This window comes from Papio anubis, chromosome 1 (assembly GCF_008728515.1).
Source record: "Papio anubis isolate 15944 chromosome 1, Panubis1.0, whole genome shotgun sequence".
Classification (NCBI taxonomy): domain Eukaryota; kingdom Metazoa; phylum Chordata; class Mammalia; order Primates; family Cercopithecidae; genus Papio; species Papio anubis.
In genome coordinates this window covers 200,256,280-200,279,015 of record NC_044976.1, presented here as the reverse complement: position 1 = coordinate 200,279,015, position 22,736 = coordinate 200,256,280, and the positions used below count along the sequence as shown (strand labels likewise).

At 47.3% G+C, this 22,736-nt stretch overlaps 1 protein-coding gene across 1 annotated transcript in view; it reads left to right on the top strand.

Moving 5' to 3' along the window:
- Positions 1 to 22,382, top strand: part of C1H1orf198 (chromosome 1 C1orf198 homolog) — a 28,725-nt gene extending 6,343 nt beyond the window's left edge. The window contains exons 2-4 of the mRNA XM_021931303.2: positions 6,634 to 6,684; positions 18,013 to 18,555; positions 22,041 to 22,382. Of these exons, the coding sequence (XP_021786995.1) occupies positions 6,634 to 6,684; positions 18,013 to 18,555; positions 22,041 to 22,097 (651 nt within the window). The 3' untranslated portion in view covers positions 22,098 to 22,382. The remainder of the gene's footprint in view (positions 1 to 6,633; positions 6,685 to 18,012; positions 18,556 to 22,040) is intronic.
- The last annotated feature ends 354 nt before the right edge of the window (positions 22,383 to 22,736 follow it).

Genomic DNA, 22,736 nt, shown 5'->3' with positions numbered 1-22,736 from the left:
GTAACATATTTATTTGTGGAAAAATAAATATAGAAATAACTACAGCAGAAGCACTGTTGAATTTGTGCATGGAGCTGCGGTTGGGAGGCTCTCAGTTGGTCAACATGTCCAGGGTGCTGTCATCATCAGTGACAACAACCAGTGTTGTCACTTGGTAATTAAGCCTTACAGTTGATCCACAGGACAGGCTCTGGCATCTCTGAGGGAGTGATGGGCATGACACAGCTCACCAGGAACAATGTGTTCCACCCTGGGTGAGCCAAGATACCCAGGCCACCTGGCATCACTACAGGGTGACACACTCTGCAACCTATGGGACTTTGTGTCCTGCTCACATGCTCTGCTGTCTAAACCTTATTTCTCTAGCTTATAGAATTTCTCAGTTTACATTTCTTACCTTCAAGCCAAGATGCCACAGGTGTCAACCAGAAACTCTCCTTATTTATGGACTTCAGGCAGACGAGGACCATTTCTGGCGTCAATATGTGTGTGGTCGTGTTCCCAGATCTTGATGCTGTTTTAGAATCACCCCAGAAAGCCTCACTCCCTGCCCAGCTGTTTTTCCTGGAACAGCTTGTGGAGGCCCTAAGGGAGCCCCCATGCTGGACAGCGCCCTCTGCAGGCGCTATCCATCCACACAGCAGAAAGAAACACTTGCAGAATGTGATGAAATATCAGGATGTTTGTTATGGTTGTAGCCTGTGGTGTGCTGGTAAATATTTAACAGCCGGCTCTGGGGGAGTGAGGCGGACTAGCCCTGACTTCTAGCATTTGCCAGTTGCCATGACCAGATACTCCACCGTGGCCTGTTCCATGCTCTTGGCGTGACTAACGGGATGCACAACTGGGCACCGCGCTATGTGGTATTTCCACCTTATACATACAATGGCTGCAAATAACCTCAAGACCATGGATAATAGTAACTGTATTGAAATGTTGAGTTTCTAGTGTTTGTTACTTTTTTTTTGGTGGAGGGGGCACACTTTAAAAAAACATTCAGTTTTTAGAGTAGTTTTAGGTTCCAGCAAAATTGAACAGAAGGTACAGAGAGTTCCCACGCAGACCTTTCCCAAAATGTGCACACAGACATGCATATGCGTGCAGCCTTCCCCACCATCGACATCCTAAACCAGAGTGGTGCATTGATTGCAATCAATGAACCTGCATTGTTTTTATCATTGTCACGTGAAGTCTCTGGTTTACACTAGGGGTCGCTCTTGGAGGTGTACACCAGGATGGTATCATACAGAGGGGAGCCACTGCCTTAACAGAAATCCTCTGTGCGCCACCTGCTCATGCCTCCCACCCCCCAGGCTCTGGCAGCCACTGATCTTTTTACTGTCTCTGTAGTTTTGCCTTTTCCAGAATATCATATAGCTGGAATCATACAATATGTAGCCTTTTTAGATTGGCTTCTTTCCACTTAATAATATTCATTTGAGGTTCCTCCGTGTCTTTCCACGACTTTTTATTGTGGTAAAATACGTATAACATAAAATTCACCATTTTAACCACTTTTCTGTGTGTAGTCCGAGGCATTTAGTATAGTCACAATGTTGTGCAATCATCATCACCATCCATTTCCAGAACTCGTGTATTATTTGAAGTGAAATTATATCCTTTAAAGAATTAAACTCTGTATATATTAAACAATAACTCCCCATTTCCTGGCCTCAGTCCCTGATAACCTCTGTTCTACTTTCTGTCTCTATGATTTTGCCTACTCTAGGTACCTTATATAAGTGGGATCATAAGATTTTTTGTCCTTGTGTCTGGCTTAGTTCACTAAGCATAATGTCTTCAAGGTTCATCCATGTTGAAGCCTGTATCAGAATTTCCTTCCTTTTTAAGACTGAATAATATTCCATTGTATGGATAAACCACATTTTGTTTATGCATTCATCTGTCAGCGGATACCTGGTTGCTTTCATCTTTTGGTTATTGTGAATGGCGCAGTTACAAACATTGGGGTATAAGGGTCTCTGAGCCCCTGCTTCCAGTTCTTTTGGGTGTATACCTAGGAATGAAATTGCTGGAACAAATGGTAATTGTATGTGTAATTTTTTGAGGAACTGCTGAAGTGTTTTATATAATGGCTACTTTATTTACATTCCCACCAAAAGTGCACAAGGGTTCCAGTGCCTCCACATCCTCACCAATATTTGCTATTTTCTGCTTTTTGATAGTAGCCATCCTTGTGGTGTGAAGTATATCACCTTTATTTTTAATACAATGGATTTAATTTCAAGTTTATATAATTCACCTTTTTAATCACGCAGTTAAACAACAGGTTCAAGAAAGTCCTCAAAATTTTACAATCAGCTCTCGTTAGTTGGTGCAAGCCTGCTCCAACACACCTCTGCTTGCAGCCTTGCAGCCTCCAAAAATAAAAGTGTCTAGGAACCACAGAGTTCTTAAGCCCTCCAGTATCCATTTTTTATCAACAAATAAAGAAGTAAATGCTGGCGATACGATTCAAACATGTATTCCAGCACTATGGAAAAAAAATGCTTTATTATTATTATTTTTTAAATTCTGTTTCATTTAGAGTTTAGGAGGTACACACTGAATTGGATGAACCTTTCCCAGAGAAGAGCAAATACTCAAGGTCTCTGGGATGTTAGGGGAAAAGATTGTTTGTGTGTGTGTTTATCCCAGAGTTCTTGGAGCTGCGTGGGGACTGGCAGAGCCTTTTACGTGTAGTGCTGGCCTCTGATAATTGCCAAGTGCTCTGTGTTTCTGGTGGCTTTCTATAGCTTCCCCTCTGCTTTTTGGCTTTCTCTGGGATTTGGTGATCCGAGGCATCTTTCTGCCCTGCACTCCAAAGAAGACATTGTTTCTGGAGAGATTCAGTGCTGCCTTTGGTATGGATGCCTCTTACGGAATTTGACTCTGAGGATAAGTCCTGGCCAACAATGAAGCCCACTCTCTTGTCGTGTGGCCTAAGTAACAGATGTGTTTTGGCACTTAGATGATTTCAGATCCTAGGCGCCAGAGAAGGGGGTGGGAAAGCCTTCCAGGCAGTCCTAGAAAAAGCATATGTGATTGGTCCAAGAGCATGTGCCTGGCCTCATTTTGGTTGCCTGCTGGTCACCATGGGAGTAGAAGAAAGGATAGCATTGTATACGTGTGAGTGGGTGCCACCACTTTGCAATTCTGATCCCATTTGCATCTAACAGCCTAGGGAGCCTGTTCTTGCCACCAGTGCTTTTTGTGGCTAGAGCGTGCAGTTGAAGGCTGACATCAGAGCTTCCATCACATTTTTGTTTGGCATGTTTATTTTTGTTAAGCACTTTATTGTTTTTTATGAGCTCAGAATTACAGAAACCCAAGGAATCTGCCCCTTGACTTCATTTCTTGCTGGAGCAAACAAAAGACTATTGACTCGACACTAAGTTGGGGAGAAATCACAGTGTGACCCTTTCTCCTCCTGCGACCCCCTTGGAATTTCAGCTAATATGGGTTGCCGTCACTAGAGAGTTGGCTGTCTCCAAGCTCTGGGCTAAGTCTTTGTTCCTCAGAGTCTTATATACTGAGCCACCTTCCAAAGCCAAAAGCCTTATTATTTTAATCTTTGCAGATTTCAAAGGGACTCAAGGTATATAATTAATATTTAGAATCATATCAAGTAACAGGGGAGTCCAGCTACATCATGCCCCGCCCTGGCCAGCGTTCCTGCCCTCTGCCTGCCCCGCAGGTGTTCATACACTTCATCTTTCCATTTGGGTGGCCAGCGGCCTGTTCAATTCTGGATGGAAGGAGCACCTTTGCCAGTTGATTTCCATTTACCTTCTTCCAAAGATCCAAAGCCGGGTCTCTACTCTACCCTGTGGATGGCTGGCCATTCCTCCTGGGACTAAGAGCTGTGAAGAGCCGGTGAAGTCTTAGAGGGAGTGTGAGTGTGGGGTGTGGAGGCTGGGGAGGAAAATCAACCTGTGAAAATATACAGGCTTGTGCAGAGATCATTTATTCACGAAGAGTTAATGAATGATTAACTAGAATAAATGATACTTATTCCATCGGCCCCTTTTATTTTTCCCATGTGAAAACAAAGCCCTTCTTGGTTTGATTACTTCTAAAAGGAACTCAGAGGGTTCTGAGGATTTTAGGGACTTTGGTTATTTAGCTTAACTGTACCCCTAGCATACACACAGAGACATGGACCAGGAGCCCCCTACAGCTGAAGGCTGGCCTTCTACCTCTGCTAGGAGACATCTAATCACAAAGCCTTGGTAACTCACATTCCTTCAGGCATCCATTTCCATTTTTGGAGGAACGAAGTTTGTGCATTGGGAAGTAACTTGAGTGTAACTGAAATTCCAAACAAAATGAGGTTCCTCTCATTTTTAAAGGTTTTGCTTGACAGCCATGAGGCAGTGCATACCAACCAGTTCAGAAGTCAGGATCATAAGCAAATACCATTACAGGAGAATGACTGTAACACTTTGAGGATTGGGGTCACCTTACTGTGCACACGGTCATCAATTGCACACACTACATGGTTCTCAGAACTGACTGATACACTTTAATGCAGCTTGACCCAGTTTGTAGGGCTTTCCCCCCACTTTTGTAATTCTTAATATTTATAACTAGTATCTTTGTTAGTGGTGTTTTTTTCCTGATATAAATATGTTTAGTCCTTTTATATACACTCCTGGGAAAATAAAGACCTAATTCTGGCCTTTCACACTGCCTCCTCTCTGGGTTTTCCTTGCTCTTTACCCCCAGTATATGTGAAGTATTTGTGCCACAAATGTGCCAGTCCCTACTGCACAGAACCAAGGCACACAGCACAGCCATCAGGACACAGAACCGGATCTCTACCCTGTCGATGGCCAGCTCTTCCTCCTGGGGCCAAGAGCTGTAAGGAGCCTGTGCCCCCACATTGGGAAGTCTTAGGGGAGTGTGAGTGTTGGGAGGGGGAGATTGTGGGGGAAAATCAACCTGTGAAAGGATCTGGGCTTGTGCAGAGTTTGTTTATTCACATATTCTCAAAGAGTGAGTGAGCGTCCGCTACGGGCAGTCACTGAGTCTTCCAGGCACTGGGGATAGAGGAGTGGACAAAGGCCCTGCTCTGTCACCCTTGTCATCTAGGGTTGGCCGTGCTTGGGTTGTGCTGGAGAGTCATCACACACTTCCTTCCCCATCCCTCCTTCTTGGGAATAGGCCTTCAGCTGCCCAGACCCTGGCATGCCTTCGTTATTCGAGTTCAAAGACTGGCCTCCCACTGGCCGTTCATGTTAGGAGGTGTCTGCAGAGAGAATGCACGCTCAGGGTCTGGAAGGCTGAACGTGTACACTTACATGTTGGTGAGGCACTCCCCCTGCGTGGGCCCTGGCATTTGCCCCCAGTGTCTGAGGCTAAGCTGGGGTGGCAGAGGCTCTGTCAGAAGCTGAAAGAAGAGGGTCTGTGGGCAGAACTGGTTTGCCCTGTAGATGAGAGGGAAACCAGACCACTTGACTTAGGGGCACAGTGTCAGTGTATCTCTGGGTGGGAAGAAAACAGTTATCCAGGGATACTTAGGGAAGGACATAAATCACCTGGAGTTTTGGGGAGATGTGGATATGATCTCAGTTTAAAATATTTTATCCCATTTTCGCCTGTATCACCCAGTGTGTCCTGATTTTTCATTCTGAAAATAGTTCCCAGTAGAAGCAGTCAGACCTGGTGCACACCTGGAGTCCCAGCTGCTCTGGACACCAAGGCAGGAGCATCGCTTGAGCCCAGGAGTTTGCGTCCAGCCTGGCCAACATACTGAGACCCCATCTTTTAGAACAAACAAACAAACAAACAAACAAAAGTTACCCAATTGAAGCTGGACACAGATGAGACATTTGCTAGCACAGGAATAACTGCAGGCAGAGGGTGGGACCTAAGGAAAGGTGACTTCTCCAAGTTATTTGTGCAGGCCAGTGAACAAAACATACTGGATCCAAGGTCAAATTCCTAGTGATTGTTCTGTAGGGCTCTTTCTGTCCTGCTCTGTTTGGTGGGGTTGGGGCGTGATTTCAGAGTTCTTGTTATAATTAGTCACATGGATTACATTGGCGTTTTTCTTCATTGATTCTGCTGATCCATGCCCTTGAGCTCTCCGGTAGGCCTGTTGGGGAGGAGGGGAGCTCCTGTGTTGGCATTGACTGGCAGATTATGGCCTGGCATTATTTTCCCAGATTACCTCATTTAATCCTTATAACAGCCCTGCAAGGGAAGTATCATTCTACTTTTACAAATGAGAAAACTGAGGCTCAAAAAGGCTAAATCATCTTCCCATGGCCACACAGCTAATCATTGTTCAGGGCTGAGTCTGTGCCTGATTCTGCTGAGACCATCAAGCTTTGGTCCACTCCTACTCAGCTCATCTGTCTGAGTCCATTGAGGGGACTCACCGGCATATACCCTGTTGTCTGTTTGGCTGGGGAGGGGAGTGTCTGGCAGCCTCGGCGGGAAAGGTGAGGGAGCAATCTGGCCAAGATGGTCAGCACGTTATATTGAGAGTGTCAAAGCATCAGGCTCGTTTAGAGCCAGCAGTTGGGATTATTCCTAAGTTTTGGTTCCCTCATGGTCCTGGGTGGATGTTTGCATGGGATATGTCTAGGTTTGGATTTCAGATTTATTCTTGAATTTTTATTTCAGGATCTAACTTGGCAAGATGAGCACTCTGCCCCTTTCTCCTGGGAAACAAGGGTAAGTTGGATTAAATTTAGATCTATTTGTTCCTTTAAAAATAATTGAATAATTGTATATTTTTCTTTCAACATTTGATGGACTCAGAAGACAGCCCCCTGACTGCCAGGCTGCAGGGGATGTGCCCATTGTTGGTAGAAAAGGAGGGGATGGGAGGAGCATGGTGAGGAACTAGGAAACTATTGTGTGTGGTTTGGTGATAGAGTTCAAAGTAGTAGTGCTTTAGCCAGGGTCCAGTGAGGCCCCATGATGCCCATTGATTAAGGGGGCCAGCCCTCTTGGGGGCCCTTTCTCTGCTCATGCCTCTAGTCCCCAGCACTTAGCACCTTGGTGAGAGATGCCCATAAGACAAGGTTTTGAGCAAATGGGAGGCGACGAGCCGGTTGACAGACATAGACATGCATTTAGCTAATTCATCCCAACTTGGATCACTATTCTGTCTCCCAGCCATTCTTCTTCATCATTATCATCATCATTGCCAGAGCTGCTTAAAAGCATCAAGCTTCACTGATGTTAATTCATTTTCCCCTCTCCTAAGTTGCCCCAGTAGAAGTACATTCATAAGCAAAATGACTAAAAGACAGGTGTCTTTAACCCAAGGAACAGAAATAAAAGACCAAGATTTTCTGGATTCTAGAACAATTTGGTGGTGTGTGTTGGAGGGTTCTTTACATCATGAGAGTGTGTTACAGACAGAGACAGTGGTGAGCCTGGAATAGGGCCTGGACTCCTGGGCAGATCAGGGTTTTTAAATACTGAAACTTCAAGGTTTTTTGTGGTTTTTCACTTGTCCACATTGTTGCTGATCAGAGCCCTCATCCCAGCAGGAGGCCTATGAGCAGGGTGGGCCCGAGTGAAGGACCCTGAGAGGCCCTTATGTAAGCGACTGTGTCTTAAAATGACATGTTGCCCAAGGGTTCAGATGGACAAGGACCGCTGGCACTGTTCTTGGTACACAGACAGTATTTAGTAACCTATTGCCAATTGCCCTGAGTGAAGCGAGCTGGCCTCAGGGCATGGGAGCATGGGACAGTTGAGATGATTGTTAGAGTTAAGAGGTGATTTTGGGAAAGACATGGCATTAATTTAGTCTCCCTAGGGATCTGGGTACTGGTTGCAGGGGTGACCAACATTGTCTTGGGAGAGAGCACAAGATGTTAAGGAGCCACCTGCAATTGGAATAGCTCCTAAATCCAACACTGGATCCTGTGTCTACTGACATTGCAAAGGAAGTCATAGGTGGGTAAAAAGTGCATCATTACATGGATTCTCAGCCGGGGCCCTCAATATTCCTTTTCTATGGGCTCCCAAAATGGGTAATTGTGAGAAACACTAATCCTATAGATGATATCTAGTGGTAATAGCCAGATAGATTCTCTGTGTGTTGGAAATGAGCAACCTTGGGTGTGGTGGCCCAGAAAGCAGTGCACCTTTTCCTGGACTGGGTCTGTAGTTGATGATATCACAGTGATAAAGGCAGAGGAAAGTAAAAAATAGTTAAAGTGTCCTAAGACCTAAGCTCATCATGTTCCCCATAAGAATATCTATTCTCTTAAGAATTTACCTTGTTAAATGTTCCCGAATCAGCTATTTGTGGGACAGGACATTTCATCTTTTATTAACTTGGCATAAAAGACATTCTGGGACAAGGTAGTGCAGCTCCTGAAGTGGCCACTGATACAGACACAGCTGCTGGGGCCAGAGTGGGAAACAGGTGCCCGGAGAAGTTCTCGAGAACAGAAAGAGCAAGTACAGTCCACTTGGATCACACTTGTGCTGAGAGACTCATTGTCCACAGATGCCAGCATATCTGGTCCCTTAGGAACCAGTGTAAACTGAGGAAGCTTGCTAAAATCCGGTTAACATGTGTCACCCATCATAACTTGCATGCTTTTAGTAAAGTGTAGTCTTCATTGCTCAGAGTTTGCAGTTTCATTTCATGTTCCTGTTAGATGAGAGTTCCAGTTTGTTTCACAAACTGTTGGGCTCACTCTGTGTCCTCACCTTCCTGTTTGATCTCTTGAGGTCAGACTTACTATAGTTTGCTATTAGAAATGTCTAGGGGCAAAATAGAGGGTATCTCAGAGAGCAAGGGAGCTGTCCCTTCCTCCTTCTTCACTAGGCAGTGCCGAGTTTTAGAAGCCCATCACTCATTCCTCTTTAGTCTTAACCCTGGAGTGCCCTGCCACCCTGCTTGAAGAGATTTGCCAAACTCTTCTTAAGACTTCAAGGCTTATAAGATCCTCATTGGAGAGCCACAAACAGGAAGTGGCTTTAGTGAAGGTAGGACCCCTCAATCTCCAGCTGCAGGAATGGAGGGAGACTTGGACCCCATTTCTTGTTACCTCTCAATTGATGCCTTCCTAACTCTATCAGTTCTCTATAGATGCATAACAAACTTAATGGCTTGAAGCAGCATTTTATGTGTTGATGATTGTGTGGGTCAGTGGTTGGAGCAGGGCTCAGCTGGACTGTTCTTCTGTCGGCCTTGCCTGGGATCACTCATGTGTCATCTGATCTCCTGATGGGAACTCGCTGCTCTGAGAACCTTGCTCATGTGTCTGGTTGGTGCTGGGTGTTAGCTGGGCCACATGTCTCCAGCAGCCAGCCTGGACTTCTTCACACAGAGGTGGAGAGATTTGTGTGCAGGAACAGAAGTGTACGAGGACTCTTTTTGAAGCTTAGGCTGGGCAATTGCATAGTATCACTTCTGCTCTGTTCTGCTGGTCAAATCAAGGCACAAGCCAGGCCAGATTCAATGTGTGAGGGAAGAGATTGCACCTCTTGATAGAAGAGCTGCGGTGAGTTTGCACCCATTTTAAATCTAAGATTCCATGCCCTAGTAGCTATGTCATTCATTCCATGCTTAACCTTGGTTATTTCTTTCCATTTTTAATTAATCACTCATCGATTTTTTTTAAGTTTTATTTTTAATTGTGGCAAAATACACACAACATAAAATTTCCCATCTTAATCATGTTTAAGTGTATAGTCTGGTGGCATTAAGTACGTTCACATTTCTGTGCAAACATCATCATCCATCTTGAGAACTCTTTTCTAAAATTATTATTTTTAATTGACAAATGAAAAATTATATATATTTATGATGTGTAACAAGATGTTTTGATATGTGTACACATCGTGGAATGATTAATCCACACCTCCAGAACTCATCTCACAAAACTGAAACTCTGTTCCCACTAGAGAATGACTTCCCCCGACTCCCACTAGCCTGCGGCAGCCACCATCTATTTTCTGTCTCTGAAATCATTCGTTGATTTTTTTTTTCCAGTAGACATTTATTGTGTACCCTGTTTATGTCAGACATTATGCCGCAGGCCCAGAGTTGAGCATATGCCACTTCTGTGCTCGAAAAACAGCTCAGTGAGTGGACAGCTATGTTTGGTGGCAAATCTCACTTAGGACAAAAGCTATAGCCACCAAGTCACTCCAGTCATTTTCCCCATTCATTTAACCCATATTTGTACACATGTTGGGTAGATGTAACCTCATGCCCTCCTTCAGCTATTCAGTTCAATAGGCATTTAACGGATGCCAGCAGAGTGCCCAGCTCTGACTTCTCCATCCTCTGACAAACCTACCTACACAAGGGTAAGCCTGACCCAAGGTCACGACCATGGGCAGAATTAAGAATCACAGGGATTTTTGGTTTCTCACCCAACTTTTGCACCTCCGTATGGGTTCCTTTCTCTTGGCCAGCCCATGACCGTTCCACCTCCACAGAATGAGCTGCAGTTGTGCTTGGGACTGGTGGTCGCTGCCCCCATGCAACGCAGCTTTGATCAGGAGAGCTCACTGTGGCCTCACTGTAGCAGCTGTGCGCCTGCCTCATTTTCCAGCCTGTCCCCCATGCCTCAGTTGCCTCCTCTGAGGCTGATGCTGGCTGTGGTGCCTCTGTTGCCCAGACTTCTTCCATCATGGAAGGGAGGCCTGCCGGTTCCAGAAGTGGTGGGGGTGGTCGTGATTGTCATCTTTTCCACTCATCTATCAGCTTGACAGGCGTGCAGGTGGAGAGGGGGCCAGTGGGGACCTAATGTTGCATTCCTATCTCATGCTACTGCTGTTTTGAGAGGAAAAAACTCAGCACTTAGAAGGCTTCAGACGGGATGAGGAGGCAGGGAGTGGAGAGAGGATTCTTTACATTCCCCAGGCGGCCTGGGCTGGAGAATTCAGAGGAGAAAATGCCTTTGGGGCAGGTCAGGCCCTGTCTCAAAGTTGGCTGGGCTCTTGGGACCCCATCCCCAGCCTTGGTTGGCTGGGCTCTTGGCTGGCTGGGCTCTTGGTTGGCTGGGCTCTTGGTTGGCTGGGCGCTTTGACCCTGTCCCCAGCCTTGCCCCTCCTCCAAGCTGTCTGTCTGCTTCTCCTTTCTGGCTACCCCATTCCTTCACCTGATGTCCAGCTGCCTATTAGGACAGTAAGTAGGTTGGGCTGGGGATCGGTTTCTTGATTTGATGGATATCAAAAGATCTCAGGGGGCCAGTATAGATCATTCCCAGAGTAGGGAAGCCTTCCAGAGCCCTCCTCGGGAAGACATGTAAACATTTATGAGCACAGGCCCTTCCTCCGTGCTGTGCCCATGATAGGGATGTGTGTGCACTTTGAATTCTTTCACTCTCGGGAGGCTGGTGTCCCTGTTCACGCTGTGGGTCAGGACACCGGGATGCAGGGGGTCAGGTGCCTGGCAGGTCGAGTGGACGAAGAGCAATTGGAGCTCAGGTCTATCTGTGGCTTGCAGGGCTTTGCTGCCTGTGGTGGGACAGAAGGGCTGTTTCAGCAGGATGTTCCTGGACATAGAGGATTCACTGGCTCTGCTCGGTGGTTCCTCCTCACTACCAGTCAAAAGGTTTCTGAGAGGCAGGGCACCCTGGGGTGGCACCCACCCACCTGCAGCTTGGTCTCTGTGCTCCTCACCGAGACCCCCATCTCTGCCCAGCAGTCCCCTCCCTTCCTCCTGCCCTTCCTCTGGGCTGTGCCTCACCCCTTCCTGAGACAACAGTGGACCCCTGTGGGCCTTTGCTCTCGACCTTTCCCTGCTCTCCATGTGTGTGGGGTGATGTATCACTCGCTCAGCCCTGCCCTCACCCTGCACTGCCATCCCACAGGCTCTGTTCTCGCCCACCTCAGGGACCATGTTCCCTTGAACCTCAGTGTTTTGCTTAGTCCCCTGACCCCCATCCACCTGAGAAGGCCCCACCTGCCCTCCAGACTCAGCACAAAGCCTCTTTTCACACTTGTCCCAATCAGGAATCTCCCCACGTGCCGGGTGTGTGCTGAGCACCTTCCCTGCATTGCAGCATGTAATCCTCACAACAATCCACTTTACAGATGAGGAAAGCAAGGCATAAAGTGAGGATGTGAACCAGGCAGTCGTAAGCCCAGGGCTGGGCTCTTCACCCCTGTGCAGCTTCCAGAGTTGCCCTCTTCCTTGTTACCCTTAGGAAGCACTGTGATAGAGGAAAAACAGGGATCGTGCTGATGAATTCCTTGTTGGTGCATCTTCGTCCCTGTGAGATGATGAGCCCAGAATGGCAGACACAGTTATTTGTCCCTTAACCTTGACATCCCTGGGGCCTGGTGCACCTCTGCACCCATGCCCTGTTGGGCCTCCGCTGAGTTCACCCTGGCTGGTGTTTGTTGCCTTAGAGGCTGACGGAGCAGGTGTGTGTTTGCTTACGTTCATTGCCCCGTCTCTTTGGGCCCCTGGGTTTGTCCCTGCCAGCTGCCACTTCTACTGAATTTGTGATTCTGAAGGTTTTGAGTGTCCTCCTGCTCATCTTCCTCCTCTTCCCTCTTTGGAGGGGAGGTGGCAAGAATAGGTGTTAAGTGGTTGGTGAATGTATTAGGATTTGCTCCATTAAATGGTGATCTTTTCTGACAAGGCTTCTGTAGCCTTTGTCTCAACAATTTAGATCTGTCCAAGGCTGCCAAGCCAAACAGTTAGTTTTGGCAGCCTGCCCTCGTCTTTTACTGAAATATTACACATTCCTCTTCAGTGAGTGGGACGTTAAAAATAGACACTGGGCTCAGTTGTGGTCCTTCTGTTTTTAGAACAGACATGGCCAACTGAGACCCAGCTCCCCGCATGGGACGATTGACGCCCAGCCCTGGCCTGGCTGGAGGGAGTCCACCCAGCAGAGCCTCCGTGGGCACTTGGGACATTGAGGCTGGGCTGTCAGTGTTGCTGTTAGGAGGGACGGTTTCCTTGTGGACTCTCCTATCTCCCCTGTCCCACTAAGTTGAATCCCCAAACCCTGGGTTTCTGTCTGTGGCCAGTGACCACGAGTTGGCGTTCCGTGGCCCATGGGTTCCTCCCCTTCATGAGCCTCATCCTCCCGCCAGCCCTGGCTCCCTGTTGCTCAGTGCCGTGGGAGAGGGCTGACATGACCTCCTTTCTCAAGAGCCCAGCTCTTTCCACACCTGTAGAAAACGGATTTTTGTTCTAGGAAAGTCTAGGACGTGCCCTGGACTGGAAGACGGGGAACGGCCAACAGTGTGGAGTCACCAAAGCAAAAAGCAGTAAAACTTACTTTGAAATGGCAAAAGGGGCTCTGCCTTCCTGTGACCTGCATGTCGGTGTGTCTTTGAAAATGAGCTTGGAGCCACTTTTCGCTCTGTCCTGGTGCTGCGTGCACAGACAGCAGGACAGGTCCCGCCCGGGTAGAATGAGGTCCCTGGGCGGGATGGGCTGCAGTACCTGAGAGATGGGCTTCATCTCCCCGGGGCCCCCACCTGGCCCTGCTAGAGTCTGTTTTTATTATAGTTGCTGGAGTTTTTAGAGCTGAGCAGAGTTGATCTAGACAGGAAAAAAGATTCTTCCCCTACCCCAAGAGGTTTGTGTCTAGAAATTCTAGATGACAAACCCGTTTCCTTTGGGGAAGGCAATGGGGAAGAGGCCTAGCACCCAGCAGGGTGATGGATGAGGGCAGGTTTTTTTTTTTTTGATATATAGTTGTTTGAAATATTGATGGGGTACATGTGATATTTCGTGAAATCATAGACTGTATGTTCACGTTGGGGAATTTGGGGCATCCATCACTTCGAGTATTTATCATTTCTGTGTGTTGGGAGCATTTTACATCCTCTCTTATAGCTATTTCAAAATACACGGCACACTTCACTATAGTCACCCCTCTCTGCTATTGAACACTAGAGCAAACGCTTACTCCTTCTATCTCCTTAACCAACCTCTCTTCATCCCCTTCCTACCCACACACCCTTCCTAGCCTGCAGTATCTATTTCTTCTACTCCCTGTCCTCATGAGATCATCAGGGCTGTTTTGTTAAAGGAGATTGTGGTTATACGTTGTTTGCAAAATTATGAACAGCATACACATACATAGGGAAAAAGACTTAGAAGCAAATGCATTGGAACTTTTTTCTTCTCTAAGTTCTTGTCTTCCCCATAGTCACCTCCAGACCCCCTAAACTAGGTAGCTGCTTCTGCCAGCAAAGCCGTCTCCTCTAGCCAGATGACACCCTCCTCTGAAGAGCTGTTGCCAGGTTTCCAGGTCTCCTGTTACCCAAGCAGGGATGGCAGCAACCTCTGTCATTCTGTTTGAGGAGGTCACACCCAGCTAAGTGCTGCCTGGTTCCCTTCCCGCAGCACCCCTGCAGCAGCCCAGGAACCACTGTGATGGGCGTCTCCCCCCAGCATCCCTGGCTCTGCCCACTGCTGCCCTCCACTACACAGGAAGTTCTGTCTCACCTTCTAGAGGCTTCTGAGCAAAGACACCCATGGGAGAAATTGCTGATCCTAAAAAAGCCTGGGGTTTGATGAAGTGCTCAGTTTTAAGTGCCGTCCTTACACTACAATTTCCAGAGCAAAGTCAACTCTGTCCCCTGAGCTGGGCCCCACTTCTGAGCCATTTTTAGTGATTCGCCTATTTCAAGAAACCGTCATCTCTATCCCACAGTTTTTCTGTATTCTGTTGTGGAATTTGGAAATATGCAGAGTATTCAGAATGCATCACTCAGAAACAGTCCTTTAAAATCAAATTAGATCACACACATACATAAAGAAATCCTACTGTGTCCACTGCTCCTGGTGGCTTCCATGGGTGTCGTACCTGGTGTTATTTTGTAATGCAGGATGCCCAGCCATGGATTCAGGCTTGGAATCTCTCGATCCAGGTTGAAATCCCAGCTGCCGATCTCCTATTGGGCTGGTGACCTAGGACAATTCTCCATTTTCTCATTTGTAGAATGAAAATAATAATAATTTAGAAACAACATTCCTGACACATCAGGCACACTGAGTAATCTACATTGTCTTTAACCAGAGCTCCTGGAAGAACCAGTGCTTTGATGGCTGTCGCCCAGGTTGGAATGCAGTGGCACGGTCTTGGCTCACTGCAACCTCTGCCTCCTGAGTTCAAGTGATTCTCCTGCCTCAGCCTCCTGAGTGGCTGGGATTACAGGCGTGCATCACCATGCCCGCCTAATTTTTGTATTTTTAGTAGAGACAGAGTTTCACCGTGTTGGTCAGACTGGTCTCAAACTTCTGACCTCGTGATCTGCCCACCTCGGCCTCCCAAAGTGCTGGGATTACAGGCGTGAGCCACTGCGCCCGGCCCTTGGGTTTTCTTTCCAATAACATTGAGCTTCAGGGCAGCCTAGGCTTGCGTTTTAAAGTTGAATTCTTCATGGCCTCATGATCTCATCTCCCAAGCCTGGAGGGAAGACGTCTGGCTGTCAGAAGCTGGGGTTTTAGAAGTCTCAGACTCAGAGAGCGTGTGCAGCTCTCTCTGTTCAGGGCCTGCAGTTCACACAGGAAAAGCAGTATTTCCATCCTTGCCCTGACAAATACGCCCCTGCCTGTTGGTGAGAATCCTGGGAGAGTGCTGCTGTCTGCAGAGACTTAAAGAACTGAACAGACCATTGATTATGTGAAAGACTGTGCATGAAAGGCACGAAGAACCATGTTGTGTATCTTAAGTTAGCACAGGCAGTTTCAAATTATTATACTCAGTGACTGAAAATGCTACTGTGATGTACATCTGGTGGCATTAGAAATTGGGGCAGCTGCTAGAAAGCAGATTTGATAGTATACATCCAAAACCATAAAAAGGAAAGGTTTAAATTGTTTGTATTTTGATATTTCACTTCTAGAAATCTGTCTAAAAAATTAACCCAAAATGAAGAAGAGATTGTATGCATGAAGATGTTTATGGCAACCTTAATTATAACAATAAGGCCTAGAAATAGCAAATTGTCTGATAATAAGAAAATGGTTAAGTAGGTGGTGTGACAGCTACTGAAATATTTTTACAGCCATTAAAAATAATGGTTATAATGACTATAAACAACATGGATGATGCTTATGATTAAGTGGAAAAGCAATACCCCAAATCACATGCCCAGCAGAACTACAGCCTCATAAAACACATATATGAAAATGGTCACATAGAAATAACAAAAAGCAGTAGTGATTATGGGAGGAGGGAAGGATTGTGACTGATTCTTCTTCTTTTTTCTATTTCCCAAACTTTTTGTCATGTAGTTTTATTACTTTTATTTATTTATTTTTAGTATATATTTTCTTTTTTCTTTCTTTTTTTTTTTTTTTTATTTGAGATGGAGTTTCACTCTTGTTGCACAGGCTGGAGTGCAATGGCGCAATCTTGGCTCACCACAACCTCTGCCTCCTGGGTTCAAGCGATTCTCCTGCCTCAGCCTTCCTGAGTAGCTGGGATTACAGGCATGCGCCACCACGCCTGGCTAATTTTGTATTTTTAGTAGAGACGGGGTTTCTCCATGTTGGTCAGGCTGGTCTCGAACTCCTGACCTCAGATGACCCACCCGCCTCGGCCTCCCTAAGTTCTGGGATTACAGGCGTGAGCCATACCATGCCCGGCCTATTTTTAATATATTTTTTGAGACAGGATCTTGCTCTGTTGCCCAGGCTGGAATGCAGTGGTGCAATTGTGGCTCACTGCAGCCTTGGCCTCCCAGGCTCAAGCAATCCTCCCACCTCAGCCGACTGAGTAGCTGGGGACCACAGGCATGTGTCACCATGCCTGGCAATGTTTTAAAAAAATTTTTAGTAGAGAAGGGGTCTCACTTGTTGCCCAGGCTGGTCTTGAACTGGACACAAGCGATTTTCTATCCTTAACCTCCCAAAGTGCTAGGATTACAGGCGTGAGCCACCACATCTGGCATATTAATTTATTTTAGAAAGAGGCAGGGAAGTATGAGGGAGCAGAAATGGTGAGGGAAGACAGAAGTCTTCAGAATTGATTTTAGAAATAATTGAGATTACAAATGGCTTGTTCTGCAGAGCTTGGAAGACAACATTCTACTCCAAAGAGGTGGTTTAGGTTGCCATGTAACGATTTTGGTGGTCAAAACAGCTCAGCAGTATCATTTTTAGAGATCACTGTGGTTAGCAGCATCCAGATCAAGGAAAGCATTTTGTGGGTGCTCAGATGTGGGGCATGGGCTGTGATGGGTGCTGGGCCCTGCCCTCTGGGTGTTTGTGATCTGAGGCTGGGTTCTGACCCTGGCTGCGGAGTGGCCTTTTGTTGCAGTGTGCACCTTTCCTCATAATCCTCCCAGTGAGGGTCGTCACCTGCCAGGAAGGTGCTAGAACCACGCTGGAGGAGACAGGCGGGTGCCCTGTTTACCAAGCAGAGAGCCCTTACTCATCGGTAATACTCAGATGCCTTGAGCTGCATGTAGCGTAGTGCATGAGGGGGTGTATTAGTGTGTTCTTGTGTTGCTTTGAAGAAATGCCTGAGACTGGGTAGTTGATAAAGAGAAGAGGTTTAATTGGCTCACAGTTCAGCGGGCTGCACAGGAAACATGGCCTCGGCATCTGCTTGGCTTCTGAGGAGGCCTCAGGGGGCTGTGGCTCATGGTGGAAGGCAGAGGAGAGCAGGTATCTCAAATGGTAGAGCAGAAGCAAGAGGGAGAGAGGCAGGGGGAGGTACCACACTCTTTTAAATGACCAGATCTCATGGGAACTCACTATCATGAAGACAGCATCGACCCCATGATCCAGACACCTCCCACCAGGCCCCACCTCCAGCACTGGGGATTACAGTTCAACATGAGATTTGGGAGGGGACCCCCACCCACACTCTGTCATCCGGCCTTGGCATTTAAGCTTCTGATGCATTTCAGGTGTGCAATGGAAGTCCTGACCATACCCACCACTCAGGACAGACAGTTCCAGCACATGGGCAACAACTCGTGTGTGGCTGGCATGCGTCCGCATGCTGAGGAGGGGGTACGTGGGCTGGCACACCTGTAATGGTCGATTCTCAGTATCACTTTCTTTTTTCTCTCCTTTCTCACATCCCACCATAGAGTCAGATGGAGTTCAGTATCTCCGCCCTATCCATCCAGGAGCCAAGCAACGGCACCACCGCCAGCGAGCCCAGACCCCTGTCCAAAGCTTCCCAGGGCTCCCAGGCCCTCAAGTCCTCCCAAGGCAGCAGGTCCTCCAGCCTGGACGCCCTGGGCCCCACCAGGAAGGAGGAGGAAGCATCCTTCTGGAAGATCAATGCCGAGAGGTCCCGAGGGGAGGGGCCTGAGGCCGAGTTCCAGTCGCTGACCCCTAGCCAGATCAAGTCCATGGAGAAGGGGGAGAAGGTCTTGCCTCCCTGCTACCGGCAGGAACCTGCCCCGAAGGACAGGGAGGCCAAGATGGAAAGGCCCAGCACCCTCCGTCAGGAGCAGCGTCCTCTTCCCAACGTGAGCACCGAACGCGAGAGAGCCCAGCCCGTCCAGGCCTTCGGCAGCACGCTGCAGGAGGCCGCCCCCTCCCAGCTCGAGGGGAAGCTGCCGTCTCCTGACATCAGGCAGGACGACGGGGAAGACACCCTGTTCTTGGAACCCAAGTTTGCACAGGTGGGTGGCCTGCACCAACGTGTTCTCAGGCAGGGTTGCACCTTCTTCCATGGAGACTGAGAGGGTCCCCCACAAAGCAGGCAGGCCACAGGTGCCCATGCTCTTTTTCCTCTCCCCCCTCCTTCCTCCTTCCCCTGCCTCTTCCTCAGAGGATGCCTAGGCTCAGTGTGCTGAACCACCAACACATAGGCAACAAGACAAGTTTTGCGAGTCGATCTGGGCGCCCTGATTTGTGTGCCAGTTAGTGGATTCCGTGGCCCACTGCGCTTTCCCGGGTGTGGGGGCTGCTATCAGAAGAGGCCCCCGGAAGGCGCTACGCCCAGGGCTGTCACAGCTCAAGGCTGTGTTAGGCCTTCTTTTTGGGAGCTATCCATAGAGGCAATGGTCTGTTCTTTAGGATTGGTCTGGATTTGGGCCAGGGGAGCTGCCTGCTGGCACGGCAGGCAGGCACACTTAGGAGGCCACACTGAGTCTTGCCCCTCCGTGGGCCTTGCTGGACTCCTGGCTGCCTTGCTGAGGAGTGAGCCCAGGATGCAGTTTCCTTTATGTTAGCCGCACCCGGCCTCCTGTGGCCCTTGAGACTCCTTGGTTCTTGTGGTCGCTGTTCTTTTTTTTTTTTAAATTTTTTATTTCCATAGGTTTTTGGGGAACAAGTGGTATTTGGTTACATAAGTTTTTTAGTAGTGATTTGTGAGATTTTGGTGCACCCATCACCCAAGCAGTGTACACTGAACCCAGTTTGTAGTCTTTTATCCCACACCCTTCTCCCACCTTTTCCCCCTGAGTCCCCAAAGTCCATTGTGTCATTCCTATGCCTTCGCATCCTCATAGCTTAGCTCCCACTTATGAGTGAGAGCATATGATGTTTGGTTTTCCATTCCTAAGTTACTTCACTTATGATTAGAACAATAGTCTCCAATCCCATCCAGGTTACTGCAAATACCATTAATTCATTCCTTTTTATGACTGAGTAGTATTCCATCATATATATATACCACACTGTCTTTATCCACTCATTGATTGGTGGGCATTTGGGCTGGTTCCACATACTGAATTTTAAAAGTTTTTTTATTATGATAAAATATTATGATAAAATATTATTAATATAAAATATTATTATAAAATTTACCATTTTAACCATTTTACAGTATAAATTTGGTGGCATTTGAGTACGTTCTCAATGCTGTGTAACCATCACTACCATCCATCTCCAGAACTCCTTTCAGCCTGCACAACTAAAGCTCTGGACCCGTTCAACACCAACATCCCGTTCCTCCCTCCCCGCAAGCTCCTGGCAAGCGCCATTCCACTTTCTGTTTCTGTGAATTTGACTCCTCTAGGTACCTCATATAAGTAACACCATATAGTATTTACCTTTTCGTGACTGACTTATTTTACTTAGTGTGGTGTCTTCAAGGTTCATTTTGTAGCATGTGTAGAATTTCCTTCTAAGGCTAATATTCCATTGTGTGCTTAGACCACATTTTGTGTATCCACCCATCCATCGACAGACACTTAGGTTGGCTATTGTGGTCTGTTAGGAATAGTGCTGCTGTGAACGCGTATGTACAAATATGTCTTCCAGCCCCTGCTTTCCCTTCTCCTGGGTGCATACCCAGATGTGGAATTGCTGGATCACATGGTGGTTCTATTTCTACTTTTTTGAAGAACCTGCATCCTATTCGCCACAGCAGCTGCATCATTTTACATTCCCATCAACATGGGTTCGAGTTTCTCCGCTCCCTTGCAAACTTGTTATTTTCTGTGTCTTTGCTAGCGCCATGCGAAGGGGTTTGAGGTGGTGTCTCGCTGTGGTTTAGACTTGCCTGTCCCTGATCATGAGTGGTGTTGAGCCTCATTTCATGTGCTGATTGGCCATCTGTGTCTCTTCTTTGGAGAAATGTCCAATGGTCCCTTGCCCATTTTTAAATTTTTGGTTATTTTGTTGTTGAGTTGAGATCATCACTGATAACGTTGAATGTCACCCAGAGCGGGTTTCCAGTGCTTCCATGCCTCCCTCGGCAGATGGCTGCACGTGCTGTCCTCCTGAGGAGGGAGGATCCAGCAGTGCTAGTACCTTCTCCCCACCTCGGCTCCCCATCAGCGCTCCAACCTGTGCTCCTCTTCATGTTTCTGCACCTTCTTAAGCCAGTGCTTTCAGCCCTCTCGTTTCCTGCCTCCTCCGGTACCTGCCCATCTCTCCGTTCTGTTTTCTGTCTACATCCTCCTGCCCATCAGCTCCTCCTTACAGACAGGCTGTGTTCGCTGCCTCCCTAACCAGCACTCTTCTCTGAGACTGCACTGGGGGCTTCCTCTGAAGGACGGATTTCCATAAAATAGGTGATAGTCCCTAGTCTAAAGAGAAGCAGGAACGTGTTTCTGTGTGGGCAGTGGAGAGTAGGAGACAGCACATGAAATTCCTTTGAGAGAACAGATTTCTGAGAGTAAAGCACAGTGAAATGCCACTGCATTTAAGAAACTGGAGGAAACCAGAATAAGGAAAACTGGATTGCACCTCTTCCATTCTGCATGTTTTGCCTCACTCTGCACCAGTCTCACATGCAGCCAAACTGGGCCTGAGACAGGTGTCAAGGGCAAGCCCCTTAGGCCATTGCCTGCTCTTGCCGCCACGTATGCATTTTCTGCTTGCCGGCTGCTTGGAGGGCGGAGAGTCAAGGTTTCTTTGCTCAAGAGGACCTCAGCGCACCAGGTAAATGTCTGCCAGTGTTAGGCTGGAGGAAAGGGACATTGGAAACGGGCTGCTGAGTGGAAGCCAGTCAGAAGGTTTATGAAAACAGTAGCAGCTTGAGACAGCCTGTGCTCACAAGAGGGGACCTGTCAGTCAAGCCCTTTCCCCTGCAAGAAGAATGAAATTAAACCAGGCCTTGTGGTGCACACCTGGTGCATGCCTGTAGTCCCAGCTATGTGGGAGGCCGAGGCGAGAGGATCAGTTGAGCCCCGGAGGCTGAGCCTGGAGTTTGGGAAAATCACCTCATAACCTTTCACAAGATCTGAAAGAAATAAGCTTCACATTCTTTCCATGCTTTGTTTACTTTCTCAACTTTGCAAGTTCTTTTCTGTTGTGTTTGCGTGTGATGTTTGTTTTATATTTGAAGGAATATCTTTATTAATTGTTCTGTTATTTAGGATGAATACATTTAAACATGGCTGTCATTCAGAAACATAAAAGATTTATAGAAAAATACAGAGACATTGTTCTTTTCTCCGTAAGGTCTGTAAGCTGCTCCCAGACGCGCCTGGGGTTGAAGAGGGGTTAGTGTTGGATGCCGGCAGAGCGTAGATTGCATTGAACTTTATTTAATCTTCTGATTTCAAGCACTGAGATAAATGGAGGTCAGGGAACCTCTGAGACAGAAGTAGGCTCTTTTATCTGGGTCGTTTTAAATGAGATGCTGTTTTTAGATTATGCATAACTGAAAAAAAAAGGCTCACGTCTGTCTTCCATGTTTTTGTCCCTTCTACAGGTCAGCTCAAGTAATGTCGTCTTGAAGACGGGATTTGATTTTCTGGACAATTGGTAAAATGTATTAGAAAAATGCAATGAAGAACCCTAAAATGTTTTCCAAAGTGGTGTGGTGAAGGAGGATAAAAAGGGCCAGCTTTTCCTTTGTATTTTCCTGGTTTCTTGACACTCTTTTCTTAATCATTTGGAAACTGGTCAATATTGCAGATTTTTTCTTTTTTGGTAGAACCAGATATAGATGCTATTTTCAGTGATTTGATAACAGAAGTTTTACATTTGGAATTTTTAAGGTCTGTTAATAATTCAGGAGATCTTGTAAATAAAACTTCTGTTCCCAGCTCCACCCAATTCTCCCCCTCCTCAAAGGATGTATTTCCACCAAGTCACAAAAATCGTAAAAGTGATTTCCATCTCCTTCTCCATGATTTCCCCTCCCCCCTCCCCTTTTTAACATATGGGTTCCTTTTGAGGGATGATTGAGGGTCATGTTATCAGCCATGACATCAGCGTGCTGGCCGTGACCCCGGAAAGATTGGCCCCCAGAGACCTTCTTAGCCAGCGCTCGCAGCTGTCCGGGACTTCTCTGGCGGAAGCCACGTCTCTCACATCATGTGCCACCCTCCACTTTCACGCCATTTCCAGGGAACAGACTGCGGGTATGTGGCAGCGTAGTCTTTAAGCTGCCCTGATACGTATT